Source organism: Megalops cyprinoides, chromosome 15 (assembly GCF_013368585.1).
Source record: "Megalops cyprinoides isolate fMegCyp1 chromosome 15, fMegCyp1.pri, whole genome shotgun sequence".
Lineage (NCBI taxonomy): Eukaryota > Metazoa > Chordata > Actinopteri > Elopiformes > Megalopidae > Megalops > Megalops cyprinoides.
The window spans coordinates 12,882,278-12,901,270 of NC_050597.1; the positions used below are offsets into that span (position 1 = coordinate 12,882,278).

Genomic DNA, 18,993 nt, shown 5'->3' on the forward strand with positions numbered 1-18,993 from the left:
GACGTTGACCTTTTGAAACTACTGTAGGTTACGAGACTGATTGTAAAGCTTAATTGGAACATTTTTAAAGCATTTCAGCATAATTTCAGTGACCGTGGACAGTGTTGTAGCAGGTAGAGCTTTAACACATGAGAAAGGAAGTGTGTATTTTAACTTATGAAGACTGAGAAAGGTAACTGCACACAACCCCCCTAAGAATGTGGTCATCCTGTCTCCCTGCCACAGATTTGTTGGCTGTATGGTTGTTATCTTTTCATGACCATGACAAACACAGATAAGATAACCTAGATAAGGTTTATGGTTGGTCTCTTGTCAGTAGAATAAGTAACACGGAAGTTAATATATAAATAAGGCATTAAGGAGACTTTTGTTTTGCCATCTTGAAGGGGCCATTTGATCACCATCTGCTCCAGCCACAGACAGCACTCACAGCCTAAGTGCCAGCTGACAGCACCTCATTACCCGGAGTGGAAATGGGTCTGATTCGCATTTATAGGAGGAGCCGCTCTGTGGTGGTCCCTTAACCCGTCCCCCAACTCAGTGACATGGTCTGCTGATCTCTCGCTGTGTGATGGTGGTCATGTTTACTGTGCCGGTGCTGGGGGGACAGTGTATTGATTGCTTCTGTCTGGTACAGTAGATGGAATGATGTGTGTGAGGACTGGTGCTCTGCCAAGGGCTAGTGACATATTGCAGGCTATAATTGGCCCACTCTTCATGTATAGCACACATAAATATGCAATCTGTTTCTTAATCCTTTATTGACACAAAGGAACCAACGGCATTGTTTTTTTTTGTCATCAAGCCTCTTTTTTTCCTTTCTCCTGCACATGTAGTCTAATCTTGGACTGTTCAAATGATGCTTGTTTGTGTTTGATTTTGTTTGCGTTGAGCTGATATGGAGCATGATGTTTGACCAGCAAGCGTCCCCTCCCCTTAATAACAACATACTGCATCTGTTTACTGCATCTGTTTACGTGGCTACCGAGGTCAGACACACATCAGCCCTAAATACCTTAAGGGATCAGTGTTATCTGGAGATCTCGCTTTGACCTGCGTTGGTTTTTACATGCAAAAATAGCCCCTGATGTCCTTGTTGACATCTGGATCCGTCTTGTTTCCCTTGATTTAGTCTCCATTATAACAGCCGCTTGTTGGCATGTTGTGATCCCAACAACAGACCTGTTTCCTGTTTCCTGGTTCATGGTGCAGAGATGACAGGGGTGCAGAATGATGCGCATCTTTGAAAGCCTGTCTGCAGATAGGAAGCCGTGCTCATTCACCCAGACTGAACAGCAAATGAAACAGCCTCAGGCTTCAGGAGGGAGATGATTTGTCTGTCTGAGTATGAATGTCAGCAACCCCCAATAAAAAAATTCAGGAATATATACATATATATACAGCACAAAAGTGTGACATCTTATGAAAATCATACTCTCATACTCCGCTAAACAGTATAAATAATGAATTCCTCTCCACAGTTTTTTAAAATTATTTATTAAAAATATTAGTTTTACAGTTATTGAAGTTAACATTATTACAACAAACAAAAAGAGCAGTTTCAAACTGCTGGGGTAATTGTGATATCTTGGAAAGTGACAGTAAATTTCAGGTTTGTGGCATATGTAAGCTTCTTTTATCTTATTGAACATAGATAGGTCTGAACTTACCACAAATGTTAATGCTGCAAGTGTTTTTGTGATAAAAAAAGTATTAAGTCTGTTTCAAAACCTAAAGACCTAAAATGCAAATGTCTTTCCCTCATATCTGATCTCTATAGTTTGGTATGCTGTCACGCTCAAAGGAAAGGACACTACATGTGAACTACAAACAAAAAGTGTCAATGGCTTTTAGTACAGTTTTAAGAAGTAGAAATCCTGACATGGAGTGAATTTACTCAGTAAGAAAAGTAATTGCTTTTGACATTTGAATAAATGTGCAGGGTGTCCAGGTGTTGACAGGAGATGGGAGATGGTTTGATTATTATCTGAAATGTCCTGGAGCTTCAGAGCTCCAGTATAAAGCAGAAATGTAACATCTTGGAGGTCACCTCCTCATTATGGCAGCCACCATATGTCCTGTTGAGGGGAATGGCTGCAGGGCAGAGACTGAGCTCCTGTCATGGGCACTTACCACACATACCACAGACTACTGGGCATGCATAGCTTATGTAAATGCTATAATTGTGTTCACACTACATCAAGATCATGATAAGGGGAAAAACTAGTCCATCTGTGGTTTAGGGTTGTGGGTAGGCTTACGGTTCTTGATCTGGTCTGAAAACAAGACCTCTCTCAGAATGGAAGAAACTATCTTTATGTGAGGGTACACATAGCATGGAATTACCTGTAATTGATTCTCGCAGAGCAGGTTAGTTGTGTTGCTTGTGAACAAGAGATGATGAATGAGAACTATCAGAGTCAATGCGCTCTAGTCATTTAAAAGCAATTCAGCAAGCCACAGCAAGTCAATACTAATGCAACACAAAGACCAATTCATGGAATAAAGACTTGAGTGAAATATGAAATGGACCGTTAGGTGTCATAAATTCTGATATCTGTTATAATTTAACTGCACAGTACACAGCAACAAGTATCAATCAAACAAACAGGGTCATAAATAAGGACACTTAAAAATGATGTCAGATGGGTTTTCTACAATGGTTTAGGCATGGGGGGAAAACACATAGAGCATTCAAACCTTTATTTTATCTTCAGCAATATTCATATATGGCTCTTATTTTTATGGAAATAAATAATTTAATCAAATTCACAATCCCCAAACATTTATTTGTAGATATTCTTGAATTTCTTGAAGAATGGTAATCTTTGCTGAAATACAACTAAAGGGAATTTTCACCTGGAAGGTTCAACCAGTGAGTTTCAGAGATTAGAATAAAAAGGAATGACCAATGAGGAGTCATTTCTGTGGGAATGATAAATTTAACTGCTGAAATACACAAAGCAATAACAAGATGAATGTGTTCATAAATATGCAACAAAAAATGTCTTGGAATACAATGTGCCCTGCACACAGGAGCTGTGAGAGTGATGTTGAACGGCTTTCCTCTCAGAGGTCAGAGGTCACGTGTTCAGTCACAAATCACTCCTTCTTCCCGAAAAACTTCTTGAAGACGGATTTGTTCCGGGGCCTGGGGAGGCTGGCGTAGCTCCTCTCAAAAGGCATATCTGGGAAGGGCTGTTGCCGCCAGCCAATCAGCCTTGCTGACTCTGAGCTGCTGCTGGCGGGCGTGGCTTCAGAGAGCTGATCTCCAATGACCAGAGTCACAGAATAGCTTGAGCCTCCCTCGTGGCCTCCAGGCAGCAGAGGTACAGGTGTGATCTTCTGGTACGTGGCTGAAGACGACAGACAGAGAACACCTGATTAAAATGATCTCTCTGCACATCATCCTGAGCTCACAACAGTGTAAAAATCCATCAGTTCCCCAGGCAACTGTAAAGTAAACACAAACTCTTCATTTAAAGTGTGGCCATCAACGGCCCCTGATTCAGACTTAAAAGCTTAGCATTGGTAAGACGCTGACTCATTGACATGTGTCTGATAACTGATAGCACATCTGCGTTGCACGTTCCCAAATCCAACCCCACAATTGTTTCACTTTTTTTTTTTTTTTTTTTGCATCCTGCAGTGCAACCCATCACTACACACCTGGTAGTTTTACCCTTTGGGTAAAATACACACACAGTCTTTGTTAACAGTGTTTCCTTGAGCTCAATAGCACTCAGTGTGGCTGCTCTGACTGTGGCAGACATGAGGTGAGGTGGGAGGTAAGGTGGGGGTGGGGGGTACCTGAGGTAAAGGAGTGTGAGCGGCGCTTGCTGCTGGGAGATTCCTGACTGCTGGAGGCGTGCAGGGGCAGCCCCAGTGGCCTCTGGGACAGCCTCTGCTTCATGGCCTGCCGCAGGGAGCTGTAGTAGTCTTCTGCAGAGGAAGGCAGACATGGCATGACTCAGTGCTCTTGAGGAGCTGCTCAGATGAGAGGGCTTACTGTGGGTCTCCTTTCCAGCACCTCCACAGGATGCAGAGCACTGAGGCTCATGCAGGAATTGGCCCTCTTAATCCCACAGAGATTAACCTCTCATTCTATACTGTGTCATTTTACTGTGTATTGTACCTAGTTGGTTTGTTGTTAATAATGCTTCTTGCAGTATATATTAAGAATGGATTAATGTGAAAAAATTACAAATAAAATTCTGAATGCCTGAGACTACTGACTACAGTGCCACAGATGCAGATGTCATGGCTTTTTTTAATGACTGGAATGCTTGGGTATATATTGCTGTGTTGTCTGGGGCCCTTACCACAATGACCTGCATCTGAAGATAAGGCTGGAGAAAGGTCCTCCAAGTTCCCATGGTGCCACTGTGGGATCTGTGTGCTGTCTCTGGTCAGGACCACAATCTCTTTAGCTTTGGCTGTGCCTGTCTGACTGCGTCCTGAAAGAGGTGATGTGACAGCTTCCCCAGAACGGCAGTGGCATTTGGTCCCACAGTGGCAGTCAGCACTGACAGGGGGAGAGAGAGTACAGAAAATTTGTGCTTAAGTCTTACTTAAAACATGAGTGTGATAATGTGCAACTAAATATTGTATGTTGCATGTTGCAGGTTTGGAATCTTGATGCAAGGGTGCCAGTGCAGTATAGTGGTGATGAGCAGGGCTTGCAACCAAAAGGTCACTGGTTTGATTCCCTGCTGGGGCACTGCTGCGGTACTCTTTGGCAAGGTACCTAACCCAGAATTGCTTCAGCTCTATAAATAGATGACACGTAAAAATGGTAACCTATGTAAGATGCTCTGCATAAGAGCATCTGTTAAACAACAATAATGTAATGTAATCAATTCAATAATGTAATGTAAAGATTCAAGTCTCTCATTGTATATAAAAATATGAAGCTCTTCCCCCCTCTTGTGGATATCAAATGAACTACAGGCATCAACAGCAGCCAGGAATGCAGAACACAGATGGTTGATTTTGTATTTTGTATAGATGGGATAGTTACAGGTCACAGTATGTAGAAATGTATATGACTTGATGATGTTTTATGTTATGTGTGTGTGTGTGTGCTATCAGTGTGAGAAGGAGCTGGACAGTGGCTCTTACATTGTGAGGGCCTCCTGTGCACATGGTCCTGGGAGAGACCTGGAAAGATCTGACTCACTGAATTCTGTAGAGAAAACAAACACATACACATACATGCACACGCACACTCACACACACACACACACACACACACACACACACACACACACACACACACATAGTCAGTAGCGCCCTATGATCTTAGAGATGTTTTTCTTTCAAAGGAGATGAAACAATCAAAAAAGGAAGAAGGAGTATTAATGATTCACATGGAGTAATAGCAACACAGCAAAATAGTATTTAAACTAAAACACGTGGATATTAGTTGAACAGGCCCATTCTTAGACTACACGGAGTGCAGAATTTGAGACACAGAGAAAAGGAAAGTTGTACACATAAACCTTTGGTTTAATCTCATTTTCGGTGAATTTCCTCTGGCCTTACCTGCATTTGCCTGGATCTTTAACATCCACTTCTTCATCAGGAAGCGGGAGGAGGCACTGAGGAGGTATTCTGAACCATCACGCAACCTGGGGAGGGCCGCACAGACAGCGGGTGAAGATGGAGGAGCCAGAGTTACACGCAGCAAACATACTCTGATAACAAAGGCCTGGAGGTTAGACCGAAGCGGAGGGAAAACGGACGGCAGCTGAGGAAGTGCATCTGTCAGCTGGGCAGCGTGATGTATGTGATGATGTATTAGCTGGTGGATGCTCACCGCAGACTGAAGCAGTTGGCCTTCTTGGTGTACTCTGGGGCTGGAGAGCACTCTGCTCCTATGAGGTTTAGGGGCAGGCCAGACACCGAACTCTGCAGCACCACACAAAGAGGCAAACGCAGGGACATTACAGCTCTGTCACAAATTCTTAGGGTCTAAAAGAAGCAGACCCCAAAAACACAGCAGTCATACCTCACATTTATCCACTGACTGGTTTTTGGGGTAACATAGTTTTGCCACTAGAGGGCAGAAAAGACCAAAAAAGGAGACCATGCCAGTGTGAAGGGTGCCTGTTTAGACCCTGTTTATTTAAAGATGTTACGTAAACTAGATCTGGGGAAAATCGGATGTAAATGTAGTGCAGATTAGCCTTTTGCAGTTTATTCCACTTTTTAAAAATTAAGCTGTCTGCAGCAGCTGATGCCCAGTGTTTCATAATCTGGGCAAAAGGGCCAAAAATAATTCAAAATGTGTCTACTGATTTCTCTATGACTGTACCTTCAACATTTAAGAGTGTTCAGAGACATCGTTAACAATCCAAAGATACTACCTCTTCCTATGGGGAGTTTATTAGGGTATGAGGGTGTCAGGACTTTTTACACAAGCACCACATTTGTGCAGACATCACTTCACCTGAAATAAAGATCTATGACAGGAAACAACTGCTATAGGCAGAAACAAAGACATGAGCTGGAGATGGTTAAACGTGCACTTGCTCCCTGTTATAAACACCCTTGGTTTTAGGCAACAAAGTATCCCCCTGGTGTAGAAACTGACTGAGCCTTGTACAGACTGGTTACCTTCAGAGTGTCCTTCCTGTCCTGGTAGAAGCACAGTGTCTGTCTGAACAGGACAGCGTGGTATGAGTTCCAGGCACGGCAGGGGGCCTGCAATGGCACCACTATGTTAATGACATGGGAAATAGGACTGATCCCTCTCCTCCCAGCACTCTCCTGACTCCGCCCCTCTCACCTTCTTCCCCCCGAGCTGAAACCTGTGTTTCCTCTCCAGGGTGCCCTCCATTGACTGGAACTCCGGTCTCCTCCCATTCTGAAACAAACAGCAGAGCCCCCACGGTTCACACAGCATGCTCAGCCACCTCTCTATAGAGCTCAGAGTCACCATGAAGCTAAAAATTAGAGGGACCCCACAAGGACCCCAGGAGAGGAAAAGACAAAGGTGCTGAATGTAGATTTTTAGAAACAAGAGCGAGTCACCTTGATTAATGAAAATAATCAAATCATTAAACTAAAAACAGTTTCCCTAGACACAACACTAATCTACAAATGAGCAAACAATTGAACCCAATACTAGTTAGGGTCCAGGCTACCTGAAGGGAATTTACCACTTGAAATCCATTAAGCTAATCCTTAATGTAGGGAACTAGCCAACGTTGTGTTTCATGACCGCACCCAATTAGAGCTGTGAGCTTCATACCTTTCATTCTACTAAAAATTTCTGAAAACCTTGTCCATATTCAAAAAAAAAAAACAGACAGTGGGGTCAATCAGTTGAAATCTGGGATCATGCAACACTAGTAATTCACAGAGGGGACGCAGATGCAAAATCTGCACTGAAAAGTGCAAACAAAGTTTATAGAAGGAGAGAGCAGAAACTTAAACCTTATGTCCTTTCATCTAAGGGGATGGGATTGATTTCTCAGAGAGGAAATCCATGTTTGTGTGATGCTTTCATTTTATGCTTTCACAACATAATTGAATAATGCACAGTTGGAAGGGTCGTCAGCAGTCTGTCCAGGATGGAGATTTTATGTGGAAGCCTGAGAACGTATCAAGAGGCCCAAAAAGGCACTCATGAAATTGATTTGGGGTTACACTGAGCCAATGTAAATTTTCACAGGAAAGGCACAAGCATACCAATCATAGACAAGCTATGGCACACTGCGAACAATGACTGTGGGTGGTAACAAAAGAACGTGGAGGAGCTCTCCATCTATAAACCTCCTTGTGCAAATACAGTATGTAAGTTCACCTCACTGTCAGGGAGTCATACCGTGGCAATGCAGTGCCCTCCAGTGGTCGCAGTGTGTCCCTGCTCCTCTCTGTCACTCTCAGGGATGTTCAAGCCCATTGGCGGCTGGCCAGCACCCTCCAGCCCCATGTGAACTGAGAGCAGGCTCATGGACTGGGCCTGTGGAGTGGGCAGATGTTCTGATTTGCCAAAGGTAAAATACAAAGCTGTTCCTTAAAGGTCGCTAATTTCATAAGCAGCAGGCATTCAACAATTAATCAGCAATAACACATTGCATTTACTCTGCTGTGATTACATATGCAAAGTGTCTGTTGAAGGTGACGAGACAAGAAACTAACCAATGCAGTCATTATTACGATACACAGCTGTGAGAAATATACAGATCTGCAACAACATCATGGTTCAATTGCTAAATACACTGATGTGCAAAAGTCTTACACACATTCAGGAGTTACAGTGCATGGATGTATACCTGTATATCTTTTACATGGCTGAGAAAACTGCTACAGAATTCTGTGACTGCATAAAGGAAAGCACTCACATCACTGAATTTTCAAGGTGTCATAAAAGCATTATCAACAAGCGAGAGAGAAATCATCTCTCTCAAACCCTTGACTGGAAGACCCAAATACCTGTCTGTGAATAATCAAACACATTTGAAGACAATTTTAAGATCTTTAAGAAACAGGGGACAAGCATTGAATTGACAACAGAACTGGCAGAAGGCTCAGGTGTTGTTCATCCATTAAGAGTATGAAGGTCATTCCTTAAATCAGGACTTAACGGATGTGTTGCAAAACCTATGCTATGAAGAGGGAACGAAACTAAAAGGCTAAAGTATAAAGACTTTTGCACAGCAGTGTATGTAGGGCTATATCTTCTATTCTTGTGCCATGCAATGACTACAGTGACATTTACTTCATGTTTGTAGAACATTACTGTACAGTTTTTGCTGTATAGCATGTACTTTGAACATATTTGTTCATGTGTTTTCAAAGTGGGAATTGAATTCACAGGAACACAAACTCATGACAGTAAAAGAGAAGCAAAAAACAGGGGGGGCGAGTTTGCTACAGATCTCACAGAATTAAAGAAAAGTCAGCAAGCTCACGAACGTAGACCTCACCTTCGGACAACCTGTGTCCACCTCCGCCTCCACCTCCACCCCCTCCACCTCTTCCTCCTCCTCGTCCTCCTCTCTATACTGATAGATATACTTTTGCTGGTCCTCTGTTTCAGGCAGCCTCACCAGATCGGAGGCTGTCTCATTTACCAGTGATATCTGCTTGCTGGGTGTGTCTCTGTTTGCAAAAGCGGCCCAGGACTTTCTGTCAGGCTTGCCGTGAGTGCTGTCCTCCTTGAGACTCTGCTGTTTCCTGTAGCCTAGCAGAGTCTGGACTGAGGCTGGTAGTGTGAACTCTGCCACCAGGAGGTTAGGTGCGGAGGCGGTGACCAAATTCCTATAGAGCACACCCCTGTCCTGAGGGGAAGGCTCCCGGGCGTGGCCAGGGGGAGTGCTCGCCTGCTCTGCCTGGTGGGTCTGGTACATGATGTCGGAGCAGATGCTTTGGCGGTAGCTGCTGGTTTGGTTCCAGATGTCCTCCAGCTCCTCCTCTTCTTCCTCGAACTGCTGGTGGTCTGGGTGGAGGGCGTCTGCTACAGTGGCATCGGTTCCTTGTTCAGCATCAGCTGGGACCCTGTTATTGGCCTCCCTCTCCAACGGCACCATCCCGCCCACGGTCCTCCTGGGCAGGAGAGCATCCTGGGATTCTTCAGCGCTGAGTGTGACTCTTCCCGAGTCTGCACAGTCCCTGCTGACAGGCCTCTGGAGGTCGAGGACAAAGCAGGAGGCTGTGTGTGTGTTGGACATTGAATCCAGTTTGTGTGTGCCTGGCTTCCTTACAGGAGGGCAGTATTCATGCCCATGCAGATCCTGGATTCTGGTGTGGACACTGGGGCACACATGAGCTACTGATGTCACATTGGAACTAGAGTCCTGGCCCGTTGTTTCACAGTGGTCCTCCTCCTTTGGTGGACAGGTGCTGTGGCTGTGCAGATGTCCTCTAGAGTCCAGCTCAGCTGCCAATTTATCCCATTCCTGATCAACTTCCTCCTGCAGGTTGCTGATGCCAGAGAGATGCCTCAGTTGAAGGTCCGATAGGTCATCGCCCAGCGTGGTCTGGCTCAGAGTCGGAGAGGGTGGTGGAGAGTATTGGGCTGCAGCAGATGGAGCATCCATGTGGATCTTTGGTGACCCACGGCAATCTATCTTGAAACTCACCTCCCTCTGCTCTGGTGGGTTTAGTTTAAGCCTGTGAGTACTAGACATTTCTCCTTTACATGGTGTTGGTGATTGTGCCTGTTTGAACGTGCTTAAAGCTGTGTGTTTCTCTGTGTATGGGTATTGGACGTCTAGGCTGTGGAGGTCCCCAGTGCACTTGCTATGGTCTCTACCAGCAGGTTCTGGTGGGCTAATGGTGATGACGTCTTGAATGCTGGGGATGAGGCTCAAGTCCACGGGCAAGTCGAAGCTCAGCACAGAGCCCAAGGAGAGGTGCCTGCAGTTGCTGACATGTTCAGCAGGGGTCACACCTGAGCTGCACTCTGCATCAATGTCCTTGGCTAAGGGATTCTTCACATAGTCCAAGAGCTCCACGCCGGCAGGACTAGCTGCTTGGGCACCCGTCTTCTTCCTCTCCTTCAGCGGCCAGGTGTTGGTGCTACATGCCGCCTGTTCGTCCGCGACAGCGAGCCCCTCCGGCTGCTCCACTCCCATGATCCTCTGGATGGTGTGCCTGCGCACGTCCCTCTTCCTCTTCCTCTTCTTGCTTCGCCTCTTCAGGCTGGTGAAGATGGAGCTGGAGGTGCTCCTGGGCAGGGTGTGGAAGGAGACGTTGCTGCCTCGGGGCGGCGAGGACGAGGAGGAGGAGGAAGAGGAGGAAGAGGACGGAGAGGAGGAGGGCGAGGAGGCGGATGTCCTGGCCTTGCTGTCAAGGCGTGGCAGAGTAACGCTCTCACACACAGGGGCCATCGCTTTGTTGTTGTCCTTAACATGCAAATAGGTACTTACCTAAAAAGAAAAGAGAACAGCACGTTAGAGACACAACTGTGTTCTTTCGGTTTTTCTCTGCAAACCGTAGTGGATGCGATTATTGGGGGTTATCCAGAAAGCTCCATGCTCACGGTCACAGCCTCACATTCCTTAGGAAAACACGGACACGTGTTTATTTCACATTTGTTACCGATGAAGATGCCAGACTGTAAAGAGCAAAGACAGTCAGGCGCCTCACCGTGACAGGCAGCAGATCCTGATAATGGCGGATCAGCTCAACAAAGTACAGAAAATACCCACATCTGTGGAGGAGCACAGAACACAGCGACGCTTTATCACAAGTTACAGAAGCATTTAAACATAAATTGTAAAAGAACACAAATGACAGAATATGCAGCCACTGCTCCACAGTTACCACAGTTAAAATTGACACTCAAGCGACTTCTTACACAGATGTAATGCCTTGACCTTTAACTCCCCTGTGACTCATGAGCTCATGTTGCCCCTATAGCTTTCATTCATAAATCACAACCTGAAGTCTGTGGCCTTCGGGGAGTTAACAGTGCATTCTTCTAATGACAACATTCCGCCCACCACCCCTGCCCCACCCCCTCTGGCCCCTTCAAAGTCACACCTGAGGATAGCTGAAGTGCAAGTTGAGTGTTGCAACATGGAGACAGACACATTCAGTTGGGACTTTGGTTAAGTTACACAAGAATGGCCCTCTGGGTGCAGCTCCATCACTACTAACCTGCTCCCTCTGCACATGCCAATACTCAGACCTGACCAGGCCCCCTCTTGGACGGCTACACAGTGTGGGTGTTTCACTACCTTAAGTTTTGTTTCCACGGTAGCACAAAGTAACCTGAACTTCACTGTATTTTGTGTTTCATGAATTCAGTTAGCTTCAATAAATGTATTGGATTGGACTGTGGATTTCTGGAAACTAGTATTTCTGAACTGAAGTATTTCATCACTTAATATATGAGGGCATAGAGCTCTTAAAGGCACTTGAGTCTATGATATTAAGCATTAAACATTTGTCACCTTTACCATTACTAACTTCTAGTTAATCCTATGTTAAATTATTTTTCAATAACATAGTAATTATATATGACTCCCGATTTATCAAATAGCCTTTATTGATGCCTTTCTACAGATTATGTGTATGCCCCAAGAGCAAGGCAGTGGAATGACAGCAATCAATCAGGATTAGACTCATTCTCTTAGCGGTGTAAAACAATACGACTCAAACTCACATAAGGCTGCCTTAGACACAACCACAATGAGGTGAAAATGGAAAAGGGAAATCTTTCCAGCGATTTACCGAGGACTCTCTCACATGTTCACATCCCATTGATTTCTCTGAGTAGCGTGGTATATTAATGTCCCCCTGGGGGACCTGTAGCAAGGAGCTCACGACGGACGGCAATGGAACCGGGGCCCTCAAGGTGACGTCTCCTTTTCCCAGGGATTTTGGCCGACCTGCCGGTCCCCTCCGAATGAAAAATTAGCTTGAGCACATCCGCCACCCGCCATAAAACACGGGGGCTTTTTTATCTCTCTGAAACCGCTCCAAAGAACATACCATATTTCTTTCCTCTGCAATTACTTCCCAGCATATTTCAAGATATTTCGGTAAACAATTGTAGCCTTTGAAACCGCATGGGTATGTGTTTGCTTTGGCTTCACGTTCCCCGTGCCTTGCTCAGGCTGCCAGGTCGGGGTTGTGTCACGGGCCAAGCCTTTGAGGTGATTTGTTCCTCTCTCAGTTCCCCAGAAGAGTTCCAGCCTCCTTACCATCCCTCTTCATCTTACTCTTATCAATGAACCCAATCGCTCAGCTCAATTACATTTTACAAAGCAGCACTTGGGGAAAAAAAAAAACACTCACTTTCACTTTGACAAAAGGGCACTACACCCTATGTGCTAAATACACTCAGCAGATGCACCATGGATGCACCATGAGTCTAAGAACAAACGTCGATCCAGAAGCCAATTATAACTCAGTGTAATAAATAAATAATGCTAACATTTATTAGTTGAAAAGGTCAGCGGTCATTGAAATGGTAAAGGTCGTTGGACACCTGCAGTTAAATATTATGTGTGCATGACACCTTTGGCAGAGCTTAAGATTTTAGGTTGATTTTAGCAACAAATCCAAGTAAAACAGTCCACTAGAATGTTCTAAATCCCAAAACAGCCAAGCACTGCCTGTTTATCCGTGACCTACCGCAAAGCACGCAACAGCAAGATTTTTCTGCAATAAATAGAGGTGATTAATGTGTTCCCCCCATGTCATGGATTAAGTGACAATACTGACCTATCCACTGCTACCTAACAGCCAGCCTGGAGTGGATGACTTCAGATGAGGGCTGAATCTGCCCCCGTGGAGCCTACCATCTGGATTTGTAATTTGGGACCAGCGAGTGGGTTTTTCTTTAATTTGGCCCTACATCAACATCACTTCATTTTAATGAGCAAAGTGGGCCCCTACAGGGAGAGGAAGGTTTCATTTTCCCTGCTTCTTCTGTTAGCCAACCCCTTGGTGAAATCTGGTATGGAGTGATGTACTACACATCCTACAGCATATTGAGCATCACTATAATCATGGCAGTGCTGTGTAAGTTAATGTTTATGGATGCTTATGTGGCACCATGTGAACACCATTATTTGCAATATGTTGCTCTTAAAAATTATTATTAGGCTCTATGTGTACATTCATGCACAATGTATGTTGCTCTTAAGAATAAGTGAGTTGTGATGTTTGATAAAACTATTGTATGCCTATATTTAAGCATTTTTCATGCTCATGTCTTTTCTGTATCCCTGTTCTTGCTCTCATTGCTCACATGACATGTGCCTAATGCACCTTGGCAGTCAGGATGTCTTATAAACCGCCCTGCACGAAAGCACACGCCAAACATATGAGCCGTGGATGAGAGAGGATGGCACAGCGGACGGCGGCTGGCACGCGGATGCCGAGGGGGGTGTGGCCTGTACAGGTGACGACGATGCGGGGTGAGGAGACAACGTGCGGCTGTGCGGCCTACTGGCTCGCCGTGTTAGTAGGATTCCCCTCTGCCCCCCCCCCCCCCCCACCGAGGGCATCTCACACAGCAGGCCCCCATGCAGACCCAGACACAGCATGCAGCGCTGCCACGCCATTTACCTCTTCCGCGCTCTGGCGATAAATCTTTCTCTTTCGCTTTAAACTACCAAAAGTATTTTCCAAAAGCCCCTGGCAGCGCCTCCAAAACGTTTTACAGGCAGAGGAGTGAGACTCAGCTGGCTGAGGGAGAAGGAGAGAAGAAGACAGGGAAAAAATGAAGAAAGCGAAGGAGGAGAGAGGGAGGGAGGGATGGAAGAAGGGAGGTAGAGATGCTAGGACACGTCACTGCACTGAGAAAATAAACAGAGATATCAAAGGGGGGGTGTGATTTATAGGTGCCTTTGTCTTTCTGATCAGAGCCATTCTCCAGCCATAATTCTAACAGGCCCCCACGTCAGTTTCAATGGAAGATATTACACCAATGCCCTGTTTATTAGAAAAACCTGTAGCACCTTCAGAATTTGGCATCACCAAAGAGGGTGAGGCTTTCGTTTTGTTCCACAGCGCTGACTGTTGAGAAAGCAGTAAAAGAACATTTACTGTATTTATTTCATGATAAATATCCCTTATGGATTGATTTACAGTTCATGATATATACCGTGGCTTAGCTTGTCAGCTCTGCAGACCAATTGCTGTTGAACAGTAGGTCCTAAAAATTTTGTTGGGTTTCTGACAATAAAGATGAGTGTGGAGTGTCCAGCATACATCTTTATGCTTGCTACTTGAATGTCAATTTAAAAACACCATTGCAGGCCTGCATTGCCAGCACTGTAGTTAATGTGGCCTGATGTAATTTCCTGGATGTCACTTCCTGTGTGTATGTGGGGGTGGTTACGCATTAATGGCAAGGACTCTCACCCTGTGTATGGGCTCCGTCACCTCCACCTCCTCCGCCGGCTCCTCCACCTGCAGCTGGCTGTCCCCTGTTTTACCGAAACTGAGGATGAGGTTGACAGTGCCGCCCAGTGAGGGGGCATTGGGCTCTTTCAAGACCAGGAAAGGCGAGGCAGGGGTTTCCACAGCCAGCAGTCCCTGCAGAGCTCCCCCTGGGGAGCTCACGTCTCCGCCCCTCGGCCCGACGCTTCCCATCACCTCGTACCCGCCCTCGGTGTGCAACTCATCCTGCCGGTCGTCATGGCAACCAGGTCTTGCTGCGGGCTGATTGGCTAGTGTCCTCTGTGCATCCTCAGAGACAGTCCTCTCTGTGGTCCCCTGAGCATCAGACTGGGGAGAGGTGCTCTGAGCAGGGAGAAGAGAGGACCTGGGTCAGGGCTGGTGGAGTGAAGAGTTAGGGGGTCATGTGGTCATGGGGTTATATGAGTCGGTGACCAACAGCACATGGTAGCTCCAATCACAATGGCATAAATGAGTAAACCCTAACTTTCCATCGTTTTCTTGCCAGCTGGTTATTTGTTACTGGGTAAATAGAGACAGGCTGGTTGCTTTAGGGAAAGAGCAACACTCTTTGAGTATAATTGGTATTTTCAGTAGTTCATTATTTTCATTCATTCACTAGCTATTTGAGGAATATTTGCTTCCAAATATCTGCAGCTCACCCACTGCACCTTGTACAAAGAGGCATAGACATATGTATAGAGCTTAGTCCAGAGCCACCATGCTTTGATAAGACCCTGTAAAGCAGTAAAGGGCTTATCCTATATAAGTTTCATTTTCTTATAGGTGACGGCTGCTCCTCCACTGGAGCCAAATGTGTTTTAAAAATATTCAAACATCTTTTCTGTGCTACATCACAGCTTTTAACAGGTCTGTACTTTGACCGTATTTAGTTAATATAATTAATTTAATTATAAAGTTCATATAATTTTAATAACAATATAGGAAGCTTCTGCATCTCTCACAGACTGCAGAAGGACACCAAAAATAATGCTGTGCTTGACCAAAGCCTCACTAATGACTGGTAGAATGGCAGTGGGGTGTGCTGCTTATTAAAAGTTTTCTGGTGATTGGTACAAATCCTGAGAGGTGCACTGTGGTTGTGCTGCATCTTTCTACCATGTACTTTGATTTAGTAAATATTCATCAGCATACTTTTTTAAGCTCTGTATGTTTCCCCAGATAAAGATATCTGCGTAGCCAATAAATAGCAGGGCTAGAGAAGCACCTGTTGTGAAGTGGTGCAGACTGTAGCCTCTGAGTAAATGACGTCTCCTTTGGGCTCCGGTTTCCTCTTCCCACTGGTTTTCTGATGCTTCTGAGCCCTCCAGCGCACCAGGATCCATCCCAGCATGCTCCTCAGCTCCTCCATCCTCTCCCGGATCTACAGGGGTCAAGGTCTTTGGTCAGGTGGAAGAACATTCACAAAGCACATTTGTAGTGTACATCATCCTGGCATTTTTCATGTTTGGCATGGTACATGAGCTTACCATCTCAGTCAGGTGGTGTTCCTCATTTACGAGTTTCTGCCCAGCTGCCGCTAGGTCATCGAACTCCTTGAACTTCTGCTCGATCTTCATGTCTAGCTCGCTGGCCTTCGGTTCCTCATTCCCAGTCCCATGAAGCACTGTGCTTTCAGAGAAGATACAGTCCCGGGTGTCCTCTGTCCATGAGCTAAAGGCGGAAAGATGAGTGGAGGATTGCGGGGGGGTAGGGAGGAAGAGGTAAAGCACAGAGGCGGGAACAGTCACACACAAATGAAATAATCACCCGATCTCATTCTGCACAGAAAAACAGCCATGAGCTGGTCACGCACGAAGCTCACAGACTTTACAATACTGGAATGCGGAAAAACGTCTTCTGGTGAACGTGGAATGCGAATTGATTTAGCTGAACGTTCGGTTCCTTCTGTCTGGCATGTGAGTGATGAGGTCTGCTTGGCGAAGTGCTCTGTGTATTGTGATTATCTGAGCAGGGCTCTGGGGTGTGACTGCAAGGAGACTGCACACTCAGCGGAGGAGTGAAAGCCAGAACATCACATCCTCCCCTGCTGTCGCTTACATCATTGCCAGGTATTTCCTGAAGAAGTCCCGCAGCTGGACAAACTGACGCAGACGGGCCCGGTTCTCCGCCATGCTCCTGCCCAGCTCCTCCCAGGCCTGCACAGTCGCCTGGATCTCAGCCCCCAACGCCTGCACTCTCTCTGGGCAGAGGACCTCAAGTCGAGCAGCCAGCTTCTCCATCTCCCCCACTTCCTCTTTGATGACCTCACAGTCGACCTAGAGGAACGGGATCCAGACTCAATGAGGAAAACACAGGAACTGTTCAGCCTGCCATCCAGTCCCAGCATACCAGGTCTCCTCTGAGCCTTATAATGCCAGTGCTAGTGTCCTTCCAAGTGTGTTTGGCCATGGAGCACTATTGGTAAATTTTTGCTAACAGGAACCAGAGGCTAGATGACTGCACTGCTGTTTTGGTATGAAAGATTAGGTGCTCTGTCTTGAAGCAAGTATATCATTTTTCATTTCATTTGCTGACAGTGGCAATAACCTCTCTCAGGCTGAGCTGTACAATATTTTATCTGAACTGCGATATGTTCAATGCGCAAAACTTGCATGTACATGAGTTATATTCCATTGATAAGTTGTACTCTACTGACCAATTTTCATAGACTTTTACTGAAGTAGAATCTTGCTACATAAAAGAAATCTTTTAACTGGAAACAGGCTAGGCAGCGCTATGTAAGAGAGCACAGGTCTGAAGGAAGAGGCTGATGATGATGGATCTATCCCTAAATCCAACATGATGGCATAGTTCAGCTTAAAAGGTCATAGGTCAGCCATGCCTCACCTCCAGCTCATCCTGCTGATCCTGCAGCCCTTCCAAACCGCAGAGGTCTGGCTCGCACTTGACAGCCATGTCAGTCTCCGCCTCCAGGATGTCCATGCTGAGCTCAGCGCTGCGGGAGAGGCGCTGGGTGATCCTCACAGTCAGGGAAGAGTGCTGGAGGGGGAGACGAGGGGAGTCCCGTTGAGTAACACAGCTGTATTCAACATTACAGTGAGCAAAATATTGGCTGGCAGGCAACGGTTACAGTGAAAACTTCATTTCTCTTTACATGTCCACAGCATCATACTACAGGTATCACTTCAGGCTGAGATGGGCATGCTGTCACTTTTATTGGTGAAAATGTACAGCTCAGTAACATCTGAGGGGTGGGTAGGGGACCCCAAAAAATACAATTGCCAAGTTTTCAGAGGATGGATATTGTACTAGCTATCACTAAGTGAATCCTATGAAGACAGAACGGTTAGCATACCTTCAGCCCTGCTTATACAGATCAGTGATGAAGTCTATCTAAAGGTGATCTGTCTTATGATGCCAAAACTGGGTTAACCAAATAAAATGTGAGTACACAGGTCAGTTGAAACGACACATTTTATATCTGAAATTAGTAATTTACTTTTGTAATTGACTTATAACCTCTGAACTCTTTCTTTAACTATGTCCTCTTAAGGAACATCAGTAATCTCATATGTGCTCATACCCTAGACATTACTGAAGCCTGCCAATGTGTTTGCCTTGCATATATGCTCTGGTCAGGTTGCACTGTGATTGGCTGGCAGGGCCTGGAGCTCAGTCCTGGCCAGTGGAGCAGCAGTTTATTTTAGATGCATGAAGTAAAGTACCGTACACAAGGAATCATGCACCAAGGGCACAGCTATTCAAATCCAGATGTTTGCACAGCTGGTCCTAAGCCACTTCAGTGTACTGCTGGAGACCCGCCAGGCAGACAGAGCTACTTTCGGAACATTTATCATTATTTAAAACAACCACTTATTCTTATTAGTATAATTTAATAGTAATAATAATAACAATGATAATAATGCAGTAATTTCTGAAAATGATTCAATAACGTTGATTTTTATGTTATCATCATGCGTTGCTCAGTACTGTACTAATAATACCCTGTCAAAGGTTGTCATGCATTGCATTACATCATATTTTTCATTTGCGTATCACTCTTATCCAGGTCAAGATGCATAGTTTTCCTCGTTTATATTACCCATTTATACAGCTGGATATTTTTTTAAATCTCACCTTACCCTAAAGCAGAATGATAAT

The 18,993-nt window shown here is 45.4% G+C and overlaps 1 protein-coding gene across 1 annotated transcript in view; it reads right to left on the bottom strand.

Moving 5' to 3' along the window:
• Positions 1-1,577: 1,577 nt before the first annotated feature.
• The window catches only part of LOC118790326, a 47,264-nt gene continuing 29,848 nt past the window's right edge, over positions 1,578-18,993 (bottom strand). Inside the window, exons 19-33 of the mRNA XM_036547235.1 lie at positions 17,719-17,871; positions 16,930-17,147; positions 16,359-16,542; positions 16,097-16,252; positions 14,833-15,213; positions 8,937-10,880; positions 7,832-7,969; positions 6,791-6,868; positions 6,619-6,705; positions 5,819-5,910; positions 5,545-5,630; positions 5,122-5,185; positions 4,323-4,525; positions 3,811-3,942; positions 1,578-3,356 (exon numbers count right to left, since the gene is read on the bottom strand). Of these exons, the coding sequence (XP_036403128.1) occupies positions 3,103-3,356; positions 3,811-3,942; positions 4,323-4,525; positions 5,122-5,185; positions 5,545-5,630; positions 5,819-5,910; positions 6,619-6,705; positions 6,791-6,868; positions 7,832-7,969; positions 8,937-10,880; positions 14,833-15,213; positions 16,097-16,252; positions 16,359-16,542; positions 16,930-17,147; positions 17,719-17,871 (4,170 nt within the window). The 3' untranslated portion in view covers positions 1,578-3,102. The remainder of the gene's footprint in view (positions 3,357-3,810; positions 3,943-4,322; positions 4,526-5,121; positions 5,186-5,544; positions 5,631-5,818; positions 5,911-6,618; positions 6,706-6,790; positions 6,869-7,831; positions 7,970-8,936; positions 10,881-14,832; positions 15,214-16,096; positions 16,253-16,358; positions 16,543-16,929; positions 17,148-17,718; positions 17,872-18,993) is intronic.